The sequence below is a fragment of the Arachis stenosperma genome, chromosome 5 (genome assembly GCF_014773155.1).
Source record: "Arachis stenosperma cultivar V10309 chromosome 5, arast.V10309.gnm1.PFL2, whole genome shotgun sequence".
Lineage (NCBI taxonomy): Eukaryota > Viridiplantae > Streptophyta > Magnoliopsida > Fabales > Fabaceae > Arachis > Arachis stenosperma.
In genome coordinates, this window is record NC_080381.1 from 4381540 (window position 1) to 4400132 (window position 18593).

General features: G+C 27.8%; 3 protein-coding genes across 3 annotated transcripts; all 3 read left to right on the forward strand.

The window, feature by feature from the left end:
- The first annotated feature begins 2466 nt into the window (after window positions 1–2466).
- Window positions 2467–3313, forward strand: LOC130979398 (uncharacterized). Its single transcript, XM_057902831.1, has one exon. It carries the CDS (start codon window positions 2645–2647, stop codon window positions 3026–3028), a length of 384 nt encoding a protein of 127 aa, XP_057758814.1. The 5' UTR covers window positions 2467–2644; the 3' UTR covers window positions 3029–3313.
- A 3081-nt stretch (window positions 3314–6394) lies between these two features.
- Window positions 6395–8127, forward strand: LOC130982221 (uncharacterized). Its single transcript, XM_057906120.1, has 4 exons — window positions 6395–6595; window positions 6698–6977; window positions 7336–7484; window positions 7717–8127. Exons 2-4 carry the CDS (start codon window positions 6738–6740, stop codon window positions 7862–7864), a joined length of 537 nt encoding a protein of 178 aa, XP_057762103.1. The 5' UTR covers window positions 6395–6595; window positions 6698–6737; the 3' UTR covers window positions 7865–8127.
- Window positions 8128–14683: 6556 nt separating this feature from the next.
- LOC130982992 (probable prolyl 4-hydroxylase 10) lies at window positions 14684–18233 on the forward strand. The gene is made up of 8 exons (XM_057907151.1): window positions 14684–15162; window positions 15279–15366; window positions 15913–16010; window positions 16138–16235; window positions 16495–16624; window positions 16728–16915; window positions 17020–17109; window positions 17682–18233. Exons 1-7 carry the CDS (start codon window positions 14966–14968, stop codon window positions 17091–17093), a joined length of 873 nt encoding a protein of 290 aa, XP_057763134.1. The 5' UTR covers window positions 14684–14965; the 3' UTR covers window positions 17094–17109; window positions 17682–18233.
- Window positions 18234–18593: the final 360 nt, after the last annotated feature.

Consider the following 18593-nt stretch of genomic DNA (forward strand, 5'->3'; position numbering starts at 1 on the left):
TCGACGTTGCCGCTGTACCTTCTTCTTCTATGCGCTGCGTTGCCCCTGTTTTCCCCTCAAGTGACGCTGCCGCTATATGCCTCTTTCTCCCCTCCGTGATGTCGCATTGTTGCCCTTGTTTCAGTGCTGCACTTTTGCCCTTGCTTCCACGCTGCTGCGTCATGTCTTCGTCACTTCTATCGCATGCCGCTTTGCTTCGTTCTCCCAAATGATATGACCTAAATAAATATCTACATCTTATTGAAAAGAATCATTCACATACATAGTAAAACAAACATTCTACGAAGCATGTGCATGCATAATAAAGCAAATCAAGAAAAATACTAATAGTATACCCAAATAAACATCCACATTAGAATAAAAAAATATCCGTATACATAATAAAATAAACATCCAATTTACTTAGTAAGAAATAAATAACGAGATAATATATGTGGGATACCGAGATCGAAATACAACAGCGACGGTGGCACAAAATTACAAGAGAGTAGTTGCAGCAAAAATAAAAACAAATTTAAAATTACGATTAACCTAATTAATTCAAATTTTAATTTTTAAAATTCAAATGAACTTTTTTTTAACAAATTGTTTACGTTGTTAAATTTTTTTTTATACTTTTTCAATTTAATTGTGTCTTATTTTATTTAGTTTAAGATAAATATAAAAATTAAAATAAATAGAATTAATTAAATACTTTTGTTAATTAAAAAATAAGAGTATTTTAAAAAATATTAAAATTTAAGTATTCATTTTAAAAAATTGTAGTTATGTGTCTATTTTTTAAGATATTAAAAGGACAAAAAATTTATTTATTAAGACTAAAATTTTAATTACAGATTGATAGTTAAAAATGTGAAATACAGTATTGATCCAATCTTTTAACACTAGTCCCAGTTAATTTTAGGCTGCGTTTAGAAAAGAAATTTAAATTGAAAAACTGAGATTAAGACAAAAAAATAAAAATTAAGAGACTTAAATTAAATTAAATTTTTATATTATATTTAGTATAAAATACATTAAATTAAATTAATTTTAGTATTATATATAATTTAAAATAAATATAAAAATTAAAAAATAAATTTAAAATTTAAAAAATTAAATAAAAATATTTTTAATTAAAATTTCAATATTCATTCTCAAAATTTAAATCTCTTATATTTTCACTTTCTAAAAATCCTAAAAGAATTAAAATTTACAAAACATACGCTGAAATTTTAATTCTAATTTCTTATTTCTTAATTCTTATGTCTCACTCCCCTGACCAAACGCTACCAAATTGTAGGGAAAATTATTGTAAAGGATCGTTAGAAAGATTTAATTATTAAAAAGGACCTTTCATATTAAAATTATTAAGAAGGACCAAATCTTTTTATAATATTTAAGAAAAAGAACCAAATCTTTCTATAAAAAGATAAATATATCTTTAATTATTTTTTATTTATTTTTTATAATTTTTATATTAACATTTTTTTTCTAAAATTTTAGTAATTTTTATTATTTATTTATGTATTTTTTTACTTTTCTAATTTTTTAACTTTATTTTTCTTGTTGGGTAAAGATCACAAAATTAAAAAATAAATAAAAATTATTAAAATTTTAAGAAAAATAAAATTTATCAACATAAAGATTATAATTTTTAGAGACCATGCATTTTATATTTTCTTTGGGGTATAGCATTCATGTTAATTTTTTTTAAGAGGTCTCCCCATATTCAATTAAGAGGTCGCGCGGATTTGAGTCTTCTATCTTTGGAAAAAAAAAGCATTCATGTTAATTTAGCCATTAAATTATAATAATAAAACATGATATAAATTCAAAGGTAATTTATGTTAATAAATAGAGATTAAAGTTATACAGATGTCCTACATAAAATTATTTGATTACACATCTGTTTTAAATATATCTATATAAATTAAATTAGATAAATTTAATTATTAATAAGATAAAATATCTAAATAAATCGAATTAAGCCATTTCAATTTATTAAAACAAGTGAAAAATTATATCTGCACTAAATTCTTTAATAAATCTAATCAATCCAATTTAATTTATTATTATAGAAAATACATGATAAATTGAATCGGTTCATAAACTCAATTTACTATAATACATAACACGAAATAAGTATTATTGTGTAAGTATCTAAAGAATAATTATTAATTTAAAATTTTAGATGACCAATTTTAGAAAATAATATTTAGTAAAACTGTTATTAAAATTTTATTTTTTATTATTATTTTAGTAATTTTTATTATTTAAGAGAAAATTATAAAAAATAAATAAAAAATAATTAAAGATATATTTGTCTCTTTATAAAAAGATTTGATTCTTCTTCTTAAATATTATAAGAAGATTTAGTTCTTTTTAATAATTTTAATATTAAAGGTCCTTTTTAATAATTAAATCTTCCTAGCTTTACAATAATTTTTCCCAAATTGTATTTGTTGGCGCAAAGAAGCCACCTTGTCTTCTACGCCATCGCCATCTGCCTCCGTTGAAACAACAACTAACACCTCCACCTTCAACCCTTCAACACTCACGCGTTTTCGACTTTTCATCTATCTCTTTCTCTCATGTACAACGCTATTACCTTCCCCTCTTCTTCTTCTTCTCTTTTCACTCGCACATAAAACCAGCATAAACAATGGCTTCCACCTACAGCTGCAAGCATTGCGGCACCAACCTCAACCTGAGATCCTTCTACGCCTTCCCACCGGACTTCTACTTCGAGGCCGGCAACAAAGGTTCCGTCTCCTTCTCCGCCGTGGACGCCGCCAAGCTCCGATTCGAGAAAGAGGACAAAATCAAACCCTTCTTCGAAACCCTAAACTACTGGGGCATCCAACGAAAGAGGACCAAGATGATCTGCAACTCTTGCGCCCATCTCCTTGGCTACATCTACGACGACGGCCCTCCACTCACCGATACTCCCGGTCAGTTCCACATGGGTCCCAGCCAGGTCATACCTCGTGCCCCCAGGTACCGTTTCAAGACCAAAGCACTCACAATTCTTCAACATCCCTCTTAAGTCTTATCGTCAAAACTTAGCTGGAGTCGACCACACGGGATAACTGAGAGCTGAGAACCATAAAGATGAAAATTTAGTCAAATTAGTTAAATCATTTATTGGCTCTCAATTATCACTTTAGCCTGAGTATCCACCTTTTGTATATTATGTACTTTATATTTTGAGCTTTCATTATCATGTATACAAAATTAATCATCATTTGCATATGATTGCGTTTATTGTATAGTTTATGCTTGGTTTCTGAATTCTGATTGAATGTCAAGTTGGATATGAATTATGTCTGGCTATGATAGTTTTGAGAGAATAATTCTAGATATGTGTATTGTCATGTTGAATTGTTCTGTTTGGTAACCATAAGTAATCCAAGATAGTCTTTCATTTTTGCTGGATCAAGGTTGAGGTGATATTTTCTTCTCTGCAGGAAATGTACAATGATTCCTTCTGACTCCTTTTAACAAATTTTATCCTTTTTTTTTTCTTTGGAGATGCATTAACACAGTCCTATGAATTTAGCATCAGACAGAGATTTTCTTGAATTCTCTTATGACTAGTATGAAATTGACTGTCAAAAAAACCATGTTCTCCATGTTTGTGTCCACAATCTTACCAAATCCAAAGTTGCTGCTGAAGATATGAGTGTGATTTAGACCATTAACTTGAGTATCTCCTTGCACAAATGAATCTTGCCATGTTATTTTTTCACATAATATTGTCATATGTGATCTTTTCACTATGAATTCATGTCTTGTAATATGTTTTTTGTCACATGTAATTTCTTACAAGAGCAATGCTACATAGCTAGTAAATATTTTCATTTTTGACCAGCACTTAGCCACCAATAATTTGCACCCATATCTCTAGATGTTTTGCACACAAGAAGTATATAATTTGCATTTATATTTACTAGAATTTTACACACATAAATCAATACAGTTTGCACCAATGAATCAATACAATTTGTATCCACGCTTTTTTAGAATTTACACACATAAATTAGTAAAATGACAATTTAATGTTTGTGCTGGTCAAAAATAATAAAAATTGCTAGTCTCCAAGAGTTTCTCTTCTTGCAATTTATTTTCTTATATGACATGGCGTGTCTAAAAAACATGAGAAAAGAAAATACTTTTTTTTAGTTTACTCTATTAAATATTTATAGGTAATTTACATGGAGTAGAATCTACAGCACTAGATGCCAGCTTATCCTATATGGTAAATTGGTAATATGTTCCATTAGAAGAAACCTTCTTCTACCTGAATTAGGTGCATCGTTAGTCTCTTTTCTCGATTGTATTCTCAATTTCTCATCTTTTGGTTGTTTCTTTCGTTGTGTGCATTTTGGGGTATACAAGATTACTATGAAACTCTAGCGTTGGCGGTAGAATATACGAAGTAATATTTGGTCTTGGGCACCGGAAAGGTCGTATTTTATATTTTATTATATCTTTTATTCTTTTGTTGCCAACCGTTCATTCTGATTTCCATTTTATATTATAATGGTAAAGCTTGTATAGTGGCAACTGGCAACTAGCATGCGAATAATCAAATTTCTAATGTAAGTGATTTATGAAGGAAAGGAATCCAAAGCACAAATGTTGCTCCTTTTGGGAACAAGAACAAGGAAAAGAAAAATTGAAATGAAACTGCTAGGGAAATCACAAAACTATATGCAAACTTTTGCACATCCATGTGTCACAAACCTTGAACAGTTAAGGTTACCAAGTTTTTTGTCTTGGCAGTCCTATAAATTTCTTGTACATTTAAAAACACTAGTCCTCAAATCTAGCATATACATATCTGGAGCTGAGATTCTTTGAACCGAATTATGATAATAACAGATGATGTTAACGTTATCTAAAGAAACTTGTGCAATTCTAATGTTGAAGATTTTGATACTGCGGAGGGATTGGATTCAATTATCTTAATTGTTTTTGGAAGGTGGTCAAACCTCAATAAGAAACTTAGATAGTGATCAACCTACGATGAAATATTATAACTTTGCTTCTTAGAATATAATTCCATCCCCATCTTATTTATTAAAGAGAAGTATTAGGTGGTTAACTAAAACCGTTGATTTTGCAGTATTCTCCTCTATTTAAATTTATCGTATTTGCCAACAGAGTTGATTTTGGCCTTTTGCTTTGTAGAAGGGCCGGTACTGGTTGTCTTTTATACGAGTTAATACTCAATTTGGCCCTTAGAAATTTAAAGTCGGATTTAATTTGACCTTAAAATTTTTAATAGAATCAAATTGGATTTCGAAATTTAAAATTGTACCTCACATTAATATTTAAGTTAATCTCCTTTAATGACATGTTGATTCGGTAGATTAATTTGTTGCAACTTGGATTTCTTTGCCAGGATTGCAAAATTTTCAAATTGAGCTTGTAAGGATATTGGAGAGTCAATTAAGCTTTTAGGAAATCTAATAGGCCTTGGTCACATGAAATTTAGGCGAGGAGTTCAAATCTTAGTAAATTTAACGTGCAAAGTCAACACTTAATTCACTGAAAGCAGCTCAAGAGTTAACGTGAGTTACTATTGTAAATTTTGGGAGCCAAATTAAGTTAATAATAATTTAGTCACAAAAAAAAGTCAATCGTAATTTTAAGAGTTAATCTGAATCTCATTTTAAATTTTAGAGGTCAAATTGAATATTAACTCGAGTTTATACATTAGGACTTTAACCTAAAGTCCATTAAAAAAAAAAACTAAAGTAAATTAGCTCATTCCCAAAGAAAACTTAATCTGGTAAAATATTTGGCAAGAAAGTTGATTTCGGTCTTTTCCTCGTAGATTATAAAATAGTGGTTCGAGATGAAATCAGGTAAAATAGTGATTCGATATACTTTAGTTTTTTACTTTTTCTTTAGATGAAAAAACGATTAGGGAAAGAAACTTAAAGCATTAAGACTTGGAAACTGAATGGTAAATGTCACCCATTCTCAAGAAGAGTATTTAAGTGTGGAATTCACCTACGATTTAACTAGCTTTCATTGATCTAATTCCCATTCTCATTCAATAATTGGTCTTGTATTATTAGTAGCATTATCCACTGACTACAATAACCAGAGGTTGGGCCATAATTTCGAATAAAATTTTATTTTCAAGAGTTTAGTTAACGAATTCCCTAAACACTTTTGATAAGAGGTCAAATATGAAAAATTTGTGTTGAAAAAAAAAAATTTATTGTATAATTTTTTTTTATATAAAAATCATCAAAGCTTCTCAAATTGAAAACCTTATAAAATAAATGCTTTTTAACAAAATCCTTACTTTAATTTAATAGTGACTAGTTGCTTATGCTGATCTAAGTACCACAATAATCCATTGAAGATTCCTGATAGGGACGAGGTAACCTCCTTTAGAAGTCACTTCTTTGAGAAATGAAAGCCGCAACAACCATTCCAATTTATTTTTAAATTGAATCTTTGGTGTCCACACGCAACAAGAGGGATTGCTATATACACAACATTATTGTTATTATTGCATATTCCACTTGACTAAGATATTCCTATTCCACATGCTAGTGTAATCTCTACCACCACTCCGTATAGTGTGTGAAAGGTAGGTTTAGATTGTTAGCTAAGATCATAAGATCATGGTTTTAAATAGGAGAATTTTGATGTTGATGATTCATTCTATGATCACCTTTATTTTTTTTTATAGGAAACAATAAGGTGAATATATATAGCAAAGTTTGTTTATAATGAAGCAAGGGAAGGAAGAAAGTGATGTAGTTGGATCAAGGACAAAGAGAGTGGTTCCAAGGCCGCCTCCTCCTCCTCCTCCGCTTCCAAAGTTCCGGGGATTCACAAGACCTAGAGCAGAGGAGAGCGTGACGAACCGAGAAATCGCGAGGTTTTGGAGGCAGAAGCGGATCGAGGAGGAGGATCATCTCCTTGCTGCCATCAAGGCAGCAGCAAGACTTCGAGCTCGAAATCTCTCGGTAAGATCATGATCATCCACATGCTTTTTTCCTTTCTTGTTGTATAAGACAACTAAGGAAAAGAGTGATAGAAAATAATCTTAATGTTGCAAACAGAATTGATAATGTTATATGACAAGTTATTTTGATAACCAAATTCAACTAAATTGAACAAAAAGAAGAAAAGAAAAAAGACGGTTGAATTTAGTTAAAAAGTAACTTGTTCACTCTCAATGGAAATTTGTTATAGTTGGGTGTGGTGACTAACTTCCTATAATATATTATGAATTGTGATTGTTCCTTGGTTCTGTTCCTCTGTCTAACCCTGAAGTTATTGTTTGCCGTTTTATGTTGAATTCTTATGGACAATGGAGAACAGGAGGAAGATTATCTGAACTTTGAATTGTCCTTGAGGGATGAGAGTGATGAAGGTGACACCAAGAAAAAAATGGTCAAAGGGGTAGCAGTGCCAAATGATTGCAGAAAACAAGGGAAAGACAAGGAAGTGCGTGTTGGAATAAAGGACTGGTTAGTAAATTCCCTCTTACTATAGAATTATTTTATAAAATATTTTATTAATTCTTTTTTAAGTTAGGAGTGAGACTCGAACCCAAACTTTTAAGTGAGAATATAAAGACTGTTATGTTATTTGAATTATAACTTATTGTATTTTATTAACTTGCTTTGCAATTATTTGTACACTAGATTGAATTAGTACATTTATTGTTATTTATTTTTGTAATTGTTTTGAAATTTGCAGGTGGACGAAAAGCAAGTATGCTTATTTGAACCAACCAGCCATAGATTCCATGGATCCTTCCAAGAAACGAATTTCATCAACTTATGTTCCCAATTGTATGTCTTACAATCCCAAGGCTTTGTACCCTACAGCTATTGGCGCATTTTAAGCCATATAGGTGTCTTAAGATGTATTTCAATGTGATTAATATCATCATTATTGATGTAATGGTAATGTTTCGTTTGTTTTTTTATTAAAATGTCAACGTGTTCATCTTTCAATTCATTTCTACTGTCTAGTGGTTTGAGATTAGGAGAAAAGAAAACAAAAAAAGGAAAGAATCTGGAAACTATGTACATGTAAAGTCATTGTATTGTTCCTCTTCCTGGTTATTCACCAGTGATTATTGAATGATGAAGGTCTTGTTACTTATTTAATCGTATTTATTAGAAATTATTGAATGATGAAATTATTAACACCAGGGGCGCAGGCGCTTATACGTGTCTTCTAAAGTTTGAATTTCATTTTAAAAAGTAAATGTAATCTTCTATTCTTTAATAGTTTTTCTTTTATATTTATTATTGACCTCACTTATAAAATTAATAGTAAGAGATCATATTTTATTCTCTAAAATGAAATTCAAACTTTAAAAAATCCAAATCCTTCATTTATATATCGCTGGGGAAATTCTTAACTACTATAAGTGCAAGTTATAACTCTTAAAAAAATAAGACAATTGTTAGTAAAAATCTTAAAAAAATATATTAATAGTTTTAAATTATCTTTGTAATTTTTTTAATTTATGAACAACGAATTTTATTTTTTTAATGTTTTCATAATATATTTAATTTTTTTATTAGTAATTTGATTGAATTTTCTTTTCGCCTAACGTTACTATAAAAATCCATATTGTTCATCTTAAAAACTTTAAATTTAAGAATAAAAATATGCTAAAAAAATAAAATCATTTTTTTTTCTATTCTCTTTGATTTTTTCAAAGCCTTTCGTTTCTATTCTATCAGAACTCAAAAACACATTCTAAATTGCTAAGAACGTAGTAGAATTAACTAAAAATACTAGAATAACTTGTAATTTAACATAAATACCTATAAGTTTTCTTAATAATAAAATTAATAATAATATTAGATATACACTAAAATCAATTAATAAAATTAATTAATAATATAAAATATATATTAAAATATAAAATATATATTAAAAATAAATTAAATTATATAAACTAGCGGCTCAACAGGCACTGTCGTGCCTGTTCAGCCGCTTTTCTATTATTTTTAAGAAATTAATTTTATTTTTTTGTTAATATATTATTCCTTCTCTAAATTTATTAGATAAGTATTTTTTTATTTTAATATTGACGTGATCTTATTTATATTATATTTTATTTAAGTCAAAATTACTATAAAAAATCTTTAAAATATTAAATTATAAAAGCTCGCAATAGAGAAGTATATATATTATCAGAAAAAATATAATTTAAAAAATGATAATAACATTATCATAATTCAAAAAGAGTATACATAAACCAAAATATATGTTAATTATTTATAAAAAATAATTTTTACTTAAATGTCATGAATATTCATATTTGTCTTCATATATTTTAAGTAGTAGGTTAAAATATGAATCTGAATATGAAGATGCCTTCATTTTTTTATAAATAGTGAAAGATATAAAAAATGTGAATGCTTATTTTTTTCGTTTTAAATATCAAACTGTAAGAATAATTAATAAAAAAAGGAGAGTATAAAAATTGTGTATTTAGAAAAAATCATTCATAATTTATCATACATCTCCTTATCAATAACTTTTCGAGTTTTGAAAAACTGTCAAATTTATTGACCATAAAAATAATTATATAAACGCTTCAATATTATTCAATTAAAAATGATGTGTAACAAAATCAAAATATAAATTTAAAAATATTATTTACAAATTTAATATTTATAAACATTATTAAGTTTAATTATTTATTTTTAATAGTATTTAATTTGAGACTGAGATTAAAATTTATATTCAAAAGACTCTTTATCTTCGTGCATAATTTCAATTGTTAAAAAATATTTTATTTTTTTATTTTATATTTAATTTTTAACTTTTTTTTAATTTCATTATTTTTTTAAAAAATTTAATTTATATTTTTATTATATCCCCTTACTATATTAAATACTATTCTTTCTCTTATTATCTTTCTTGTCATTGTCTTATCGCCATTATTATATTTTTTTGTTTTCCTTTTTCATTTTTTCCTTCTTCTTCCACCTTCTCTTCGCCCGATTGTAATTAATTATTACCAAGTATTATTATCGCAACTTTTAATCTTGTCTATCACTTCGATTTATAACCATCTATTATATTAACTTTTATGAGTTGTTGAAGTTTCACTAAAAGAAATAAGACATAAAGCATTTAAAATTTTTATCCAAATTATCAAATTAACTTTTAGAACGTATAAAATTTATAAATTTAAATTAAATAAGATATTAAACAAATTTAGTATGTTGTTATTATAGGTAACAAAATCAAAATAAAAATTTAAAAGCATTATTTACAAATTAACTATTTATAAACGTTATTAAGGTTAGTTATTTATTTTTAATAGTATTTAATTTGAAGTCGAGATAAAAATTTATATTTAAAACACTATTTATCTTCATGCATAATTCTAATTGATAAAAAATATTTTAATTTTCTTTTTAATTTTATATTTAATTTTTTAAATTATCTTTACTTTTATTATTTTTTTAAAATTATTAATTTATATTTTTATTATATCCCTTTACTATATCAAACACTTTTTTTTTCTTATTATTATTATGTATACACATACTTGTCATGGTCGCATCGCCATTATTATATTACCTTGTTCTCCTTTCTCATTTTTTTCTTCTCCTTTCACCTTCTCTTCACCCGACCGTAATTAATTATCACCAAGTATTATTATCGCAACTTTCAATCTTGTCTATCACTTTGATTTATAACTATCTATTTGTTAACTTTTATGAATTGTTGAAGTTTTGTTAAAAGAAGTAAGACATAAAGCACTTAATTTTTTTTTCAAATTATCAAAATTTGATGTCAATAATTCTAAAAAACAATATCAAAATATATTATTTTTAACTAAAATAATTAAAAAAATACATAATTGTAAGTTTTTAAACTAATAATTATAAATTTAAGTCGCAATTTAATATAGTACATTGGGACAAAAGATAACCATTGCTATTCATATTTGACTGCTACTATCTAAGTTTTACATTTATTTTATTGTGCACATTAATTTAAGTGTATTTTATTATTTTATTTTACATGTTTTGAAATAATGCCATTGTATTATAAGGATGAGATTAACTTTCATAATCTAATGCGAATCTTTTTATTATTTTGTTTGTTATTTGAATACTATCTATTTAAATAGTTACTTAAAGTGAAACACTATATAAAGAGAAATAGAAAACTTTATATTTATCGTTCTAGTTTGCTTCTTATTAATCCTCACTTAATATACTCAAATTTAATAGCTTTGATGGTGGTGAATTTTTGTAATTAGTTAAAAAATTTTAACTTTTTCTTCCTCTCTCTACGATTTTGAACAAACTCAATTTTATTATTAAATAGTTTTTAAGTTCAGAATATTTTTAACCTTTTGTATAAAAATTAGACTTAATAAATTACCAAAATTCAAACCTATTCTCTTGAACTACTTCTTGATCGTATAATTTGAATCGTTTAAACGGAAGATCATTAGACCCCCAAAGTTTTTAAAGTAAAAGAAAAATACAATAAAATAAATTAATTAAAAAATCTATTAAAATAAAATGGTTTAAAAAATAGAATATATATATATATATATATAGAAAAAATAATAAATTAAAACTTACATGGCTCATGAGTTAGAAAAATAAAGAGAAGAAAATAATTATAAAGGTTGAAACAATTAAAAATGTATAACATAGTTTTTATTTTGCCACATTTAAATGTTATATGTAAATCTAATAATTAATAAAAAATAATATTATCTAATGTAAAATAGATTAAAAATAAAAAAGAGATTAACAAAATCAATTAACAAAATTCTTATCTTAGGTCACCAGATCATTTAAAAAATCAATTAACAAAGTTCTTATATTGCTACATTTGTTGTGTTATATGTCGAACTAATAATTAATAAAAATAATATTATCCAATGTAAAATAGATTACAAATAAAAAAAAGAAGTTAACAAAATATGTGTGAGAATTTTTCATTCTACTGATAGGTGTAGGCTTTTTTTATCTTTTATATGTTAATTATGTGACAAACAAATAATATAAAATTAACTAATTTTTTTGCAACACAATTTAGGAAATTAATAAATGTCAACCATAGTACTCTATATAATTAAATATCAAATCCAATACTCTACATAATTAATAGTTTAGATAGTTTAGGAAATTAACATATTAATATTTTTAACGAATCTTTGATGGGTGCGAATTTTCTTACGTCCTATATATATGCAGTCAAATAACTTAGCCAATATGCAAAATAAATAGTATTGTGGTAAACAAAATTAATAATTTAATTTATTTTCAAAGTAAATATTTATGTATTCAAATTTTGAACATAATACTCTATATAATCAATATTTTAAAAAATTAAAAAAAATATTATTACAAAGTAATTTAAAAAAAATAAGTTAACAAAATATTTATGGAACTCTTTCATTCAATTAATGATAGGTGACATATAAAAAACATAAAACACATATCAAATAAAAAGAAATTGTTTTCTTTCTGCATCAAATTGATAAGAAAAAAAATATTTCTTTCTACATTAAATTGATAAAAAAAAGACGTAGTAGTATTTTGATACGTCAAAAGTTGAGAATAAATTAAAAAGCAAAGGAATGATTGAAAATATAGATTAGATAGGTAAACTAAAGAGAAGAAAAGATATAAGTGGATGTTATATGTGAAAGTAGTAACCGCTGTAAAACTGAATGAAATTAACAACTGCAGTTGATGAAGGCAATGAAAAAAGACGAAGGCGAGAGTGTTGAAGAAAGGAGAATAACAGAACAGTAAGAAAAATACAGAAAAGTAAAAACTAAACTACTGAAAGGATAATGTAATCAAAACAAAAGAATATAAATTAAAATTAATATAAAATTAAACAAAATATAAACATGATAAAGAATGCGAAAACATTGATAGAACAAACGATATAAACTAAAACTAACATAAACAAAGCATGAAGATATTGATAGATATAAACTAAAACTAACATAGAATTAAACAAAGCATGAAGATGATGAAGAATGTGAAGAAGATATTGATATTCATACCAGTCCATTTTCTTTTTATTTATTAGCAATTTGCAGACTGTCTTATATTTTTTAAAATTGTCATTTTAGTGGGAAGTTATTGGATTTTTCAAAACAAATTTTATGTCTATTTTGTCCTTATAATTTAGTTTTCAAAATAGTTTATTGTATGATTAATATAGTCTAAAAAATTGGACACCAAAATCATAGTCAACTCTCTGTATTGGCTCTATATATTATGGTTAGACGTATAATATATATATATATATATATATATATATATATATATATATATATATATATAAAAATAATAAATTAAAACTTACATGGCTCATGAGATAGAAAAATAAAGAGAAGAAAATAATCATAAAGGTTGAAACAATAAAAAATGTATAACATAGTTCTTATCTTGCCACATTTAAATGTTATATGTCAATCTAATAATTAATAAAAAATAATATTATCTAATGTAAAATAGATTAAAAATAAAAAAGAAATTAATAAAATTAATTAACAAAATTCTTATCTTAGGTCGCCAAATTATTTGAAAAATCAATTAACAAAGTTCTTATATTGCTACATTTATTGTGTTACCTGTCCAACTAATAATCAATAAAAAATAATATTGTAGTAGACAAAATTAATAATTTAATTTAGTTTCAAAGTAAATATTTATGTATTCAAATTTCGAACATAATACTCTACATAATCAATATTTTAGAAAATTTAACAAAAATTATTGCAAAGCATTTAAAAAAAATTAACAAAATATTTATGAAACTTTTCATTCAATCATTGATAGTAAAAGACATATAAAAAAATAAAAACAGATATCAAATAAAAAGAAACTGTTTTCTTTCTGCATCAAATTGATAAGACAAAAAAATTATTTGTTTTTACATTATTAATTAAATTGATAAAAACAAAAGGAAATACAGTACTGTTTTCATACGTCAAAAGTTAGGAATAAATTAAAAAAGCAGTTAAATGACTGAAAATATAGATTAGATAAGTAAACTAAAGAGAAGAAGAAGAGATATAAGTGAATGTTATGCGTAAAAGTAGTAACTGAATGAAATTTGCAACTGCAATGGATGAATGCAATGGACGAGGATGGAGGCGAGAGTGTTGAAGAAAGGAGAAGAACAGAACAGCAAGAAAAATATAGAAAAGTAAAATCTAAACTGCAGTGGATGGAGGCAATGGAAGATGTGTTATTTATAGAAGTAACAAAATTGGGAAGTTAATAGAAGTAACAAAACTGTTTTCATTTTAGTGGGAAGTTATTAGATTTTTCAAAACAAAATTTATGTCTATTTTGTCCTTATAATTTGCTTTATTAAATAGTTTATTGTAGGGTTAATATAGTCCAAAAAATTGGACACCAAAGTCATGGTCAACTCTCTGTATTGGCTTTATATATTGTTATAGATATACAATAATTAATTTTTAGTGTGTGGATAATATTTTTGTAAAATTAAACTAAGTTGGAAAGAATGTAATTTTCCTTTTTTTATTTTTTCTGTAAAAAATCCTAACCAATCAAGTCATCTCATTGCTTTTTCATTAGGAAAAATATTTTATCACTTTATCCCAAAAGAGATCAATGATATTTAATATTTAGACAGCTCAACTCCGATTTAATAATGCACCAAAAATCAAAGTGACATGCAATTTTTCCAAAATCCAAAAATTCCCCTCACAACAAACAACCTTAGGTAGAAGAAGTAGGACTCAGCTGAATTTTTGAAGCGTAGAAGAAGAAAAATAGAAAAATAAAAAATAAATAGATAAAAAAAAACGCCAGCCACCGTTGCTGCCACTACAACAACAACCAAGTCATCACTCTTCTTCTTCTTGTCTGAGAGATTCGTTCAAAATTCTTCAGATCTTGTTGTTGTTATTCAAAGTATCATCAGATCCAAATCCTGAACCCCGTTTTCAACAATGGCGAAGGGCAAGTACTCTCGCTTGCAGCCTCGGAAGTCATCGTCGTCGACGCTGATGCTCTCGCTGCTTGTGGCCTTCACCTTCGTCGTTCTCATCCTTCTCGCTCTCGGAATCCTCTCCATTCCTTCTCCCTCGCGTTCGCGTTTTCCAAAGCCTAACGATCTCACCTCCATCGCTCACAACACTCGAGACAGGTAAATTTCCGTAATTGCCCCTCTCCTATTTCGATTCTCTTTCGTTTCTATCTTAATTTGTTTTCAAATTTTGATTTTTCCCCCTCTTTGTCACTTTTTTCGGTTCTTTTGAGCAGAAGCGGTGGTGCTGAAGATGATAATGGAGAACAGTGGGTTGAAGTCGTTTCCTGGGAGCCTCGAGCTTTTGTTTATCATAATTTCCTGGTCAGTTGAAAACTTCTTCTCTTAATTATAATTGCTTTCTGTTTTCAAGTTCAATTGTGCATGAGATCATGGAAATCGTGTGTGGAACTTTTTTCTTTTTAAAATAAAATAAAATTTGGGTGGTTCCTGAGCTTGATGTTGTACTAGGAATCAGGATTTGTGAATCTGAAACGAGTTTGCCTTTAACTTTTAATATTCTCCTGCATTTATGCGAGGTCAAGCAATTGTTGAAAATTGGTGGTATTATGATTTGATCTCTAGTTTCTGGTAGCTCATGTTGATGAATCCTCCTTTCTTTTGTTACATTTTCAATTCGGAGATTAGGATAATATATCACCCAAATTGTGTTTCTGTTTTCTTTGGCTGCATGATGATTGATAGCGGCATTCAGATTAGTATGTTACAGTTTGCTTGTGAGCTTTACATGATGCAATGACATTGTGTTTAAATCCTGGTTGATGTTCATGTTTTTTGGGAGCATTAATTTGATGGATTGTATTGTTTTCACTTTCCAAATACTGAAATTTAGCTTATTAATCTGAGCAGACCAAAGAGGAATGTGATTATCTAATCAGTATTGCAAAGCCACACATGCAAAAATCGACAGTTGTTGATAGCGAAACTGGAAAAAGTAAAGACAGCAGGTTAGAGATTTCTCCCCTATCTTTCTCTGTTCACTGTCCTTTGATATTGAAAGTTGTCTCCCGAGACTACCCTTGCTCCTCTTCCGTGATGATAGACCTTACCTTTTCGTATTTCTTTTACATTTAGAGTCCGTACAAGCTCCGGAACTTTTCTGGCCAGAGGACGTGATAAGATTGTGAGGAATATTGAGAAAAAAATTGCTGACTTCACTTTCATACCTGTAGGTAAGTACTCTGTTTTTGTCTTTCTTATGATATATTCTTGTTTGTTGGAAATGACATGCTACCTTTTTTGCCAATTGCTCTGCTATTTCACATGAAGTTTTCCCGTTGATATTGGAAACTAATTTCCCATCAAGCAAACAAGATGGAATAATTTTAGTTGACTTTGCAATCTGGTTTTGTGGTCTTTGATCTTAGGTAGTAGCATATTTTTTGTTATATGCTTCACAAAGCATTACTTATACAATGTCTTGCAATGCAGAGCACGGTGAAGGGCTTCAAGTTCTACATTACGAAGTTGGACAGAAGTATGAACCTCACTATGACTACTTTCAGGATGAATTTAACACTAAGAATGGAGGTCAACGCATTGCAACAGTACTGATGTACCTGTAAGTGTCATCAAGTGGTCTCTTCTTAGTTGTTAGCTTCTATTTATCTTCAACATGAGGATATCTGTTCATGCCATGTTCCATCTATATTATGATAATACAGTACAGATGTTGAAGAAGGGGGTGAGACAGTGTTCCCGGCTGCCAAGGGGAACTTCAGCTCTGTGCCGTGGTGGAATGAGCTTTCGGATTGTGGTAAAAAAGGACTTTCAATTAAACCAAAGAGGGGGGATGCTTTACTCTTCTGGAGCATGAGGCCGGATGCAACCTTAGATCCATCAAGTCTGCATGGTTAGTTGGTGGTTTTATTATTAATATGTGTGCTGCTTGATGTGTCAACAAGCTTTCACAAAAGGAGATATATTAACGGAAATTTTCACTTGATAATTTTCCAGGCGGTTGTCCGGTGATTAAGGGTAATAAGTGGTCAAGTACCAAATGGATGCGTGTCAGCGAATACAAAGCTTGAACATACATTACTACAGGTATTTATCTTCTCTTATTGTACTGTTAAAAAATCGTATATTACAATTGAGGCTATACATAAAACAACCCTGTTATGGGAATAATTTTTGTCACTATTGACTTAGATTGAACTCATCAAACAACTCAGTTTTATGATCTTTGTTTGGTTATTACTTAAATAGGGTTCAGTTGTTGGATTGATATATGACTTAGAAAGAGTGTCAAAACATTTAGTATGTAGAGCTATTTTGCACAATATTAGTCTATTAATTTACACCAACATCCAATTAGGTGTTATCATATAGACAAGCAATATCTACTATCTAAAACAAAATCACTTTTATCTATGTGGTAACACTTGATTGGATGTAAGTATAAATACTAAGAATTTTATACGGACATCCGTGAAAATTAAACTCTTTCAAAATTGGAAAACCGGTACTTGTGACTGCATTTCCTTGTTTGCAATGTAAAGTTGTATTCATGGCCTAGTGTTTTGTCTTGCATAGCATGATTCTTAGCTATTGCTTTCCAAGTTTCATATGATGCTAGTTGTTGCTCGACCACTCACGTTGATTGATTTATTGTTCAGGTTTCTAAGAGTCCATCATTCCCATATTGTACTACTTTAAAGGCTGAGCTAAAACTCTGCACGATAATACTTGCGGCCTTGAAGGAAATGCTTATAGATGCCGATGTTTCTGTGATTTTGGATGTTCCGTTGTATCCTCGGCTAACTAATTTTTTCCCCCTACATTTTTCATTTATATTAGTAAAAATATAATAATAAAATATAAAAAAGAGTATATACATGTTACAATTTGCATTAGGGGTTTTTGGAGAGAAATGTATCAAACCAATAGATGAGACCAGTGTACCTGCTCTTTCCTCAGAGTTCACTTAACCTTGTGTAGTTATCGTTGTTATTTACTTGTGTTGTTAATTAGCCCTTTACGAGATGCCTTTTCTACATCATTGCACCTTTTCAGTCTAAAAGACTAAAGAGCAGTGTTGAGTTTACCTTTTGAAAATGCTGTCATGATACTGGTAGTTTCCTACCTTTTGTTTTTCCGCTTTTTGTTTTTAATATTAGAGAAGAGTGTATTTATGAAAATGAGAGGTCTATCACACAATTGTGGAGAAGAGTTAGAAGAAATTCGGTAAAAAAAAATTTGAGAGTCAGATTTATATTTATGATTTTGTTTTTTATTTTTCGAAGATCAGAAATTTAAGGGTCGGATTTATGTATCTGTAAAATTCTGTAATAAAATCTGACCGTCAAATTTTTTATTTTTATATTAAAAAAATAACTCAGCTTACCCATAAAAGTGAATAACACGCTATACTTATCTATTTCTAAAATAATTAGTCTTGTTTTTCTTTTCCAAAAAAAGAAGAAAAAGAAAAAGAAAAACAAGTTAGGTTGGTTTATACGATTTATAAGATTTAAGTTTTATTATGCCCAGAAATCATAACTACATGGTTGTCTTTTCCCTTTCAATAG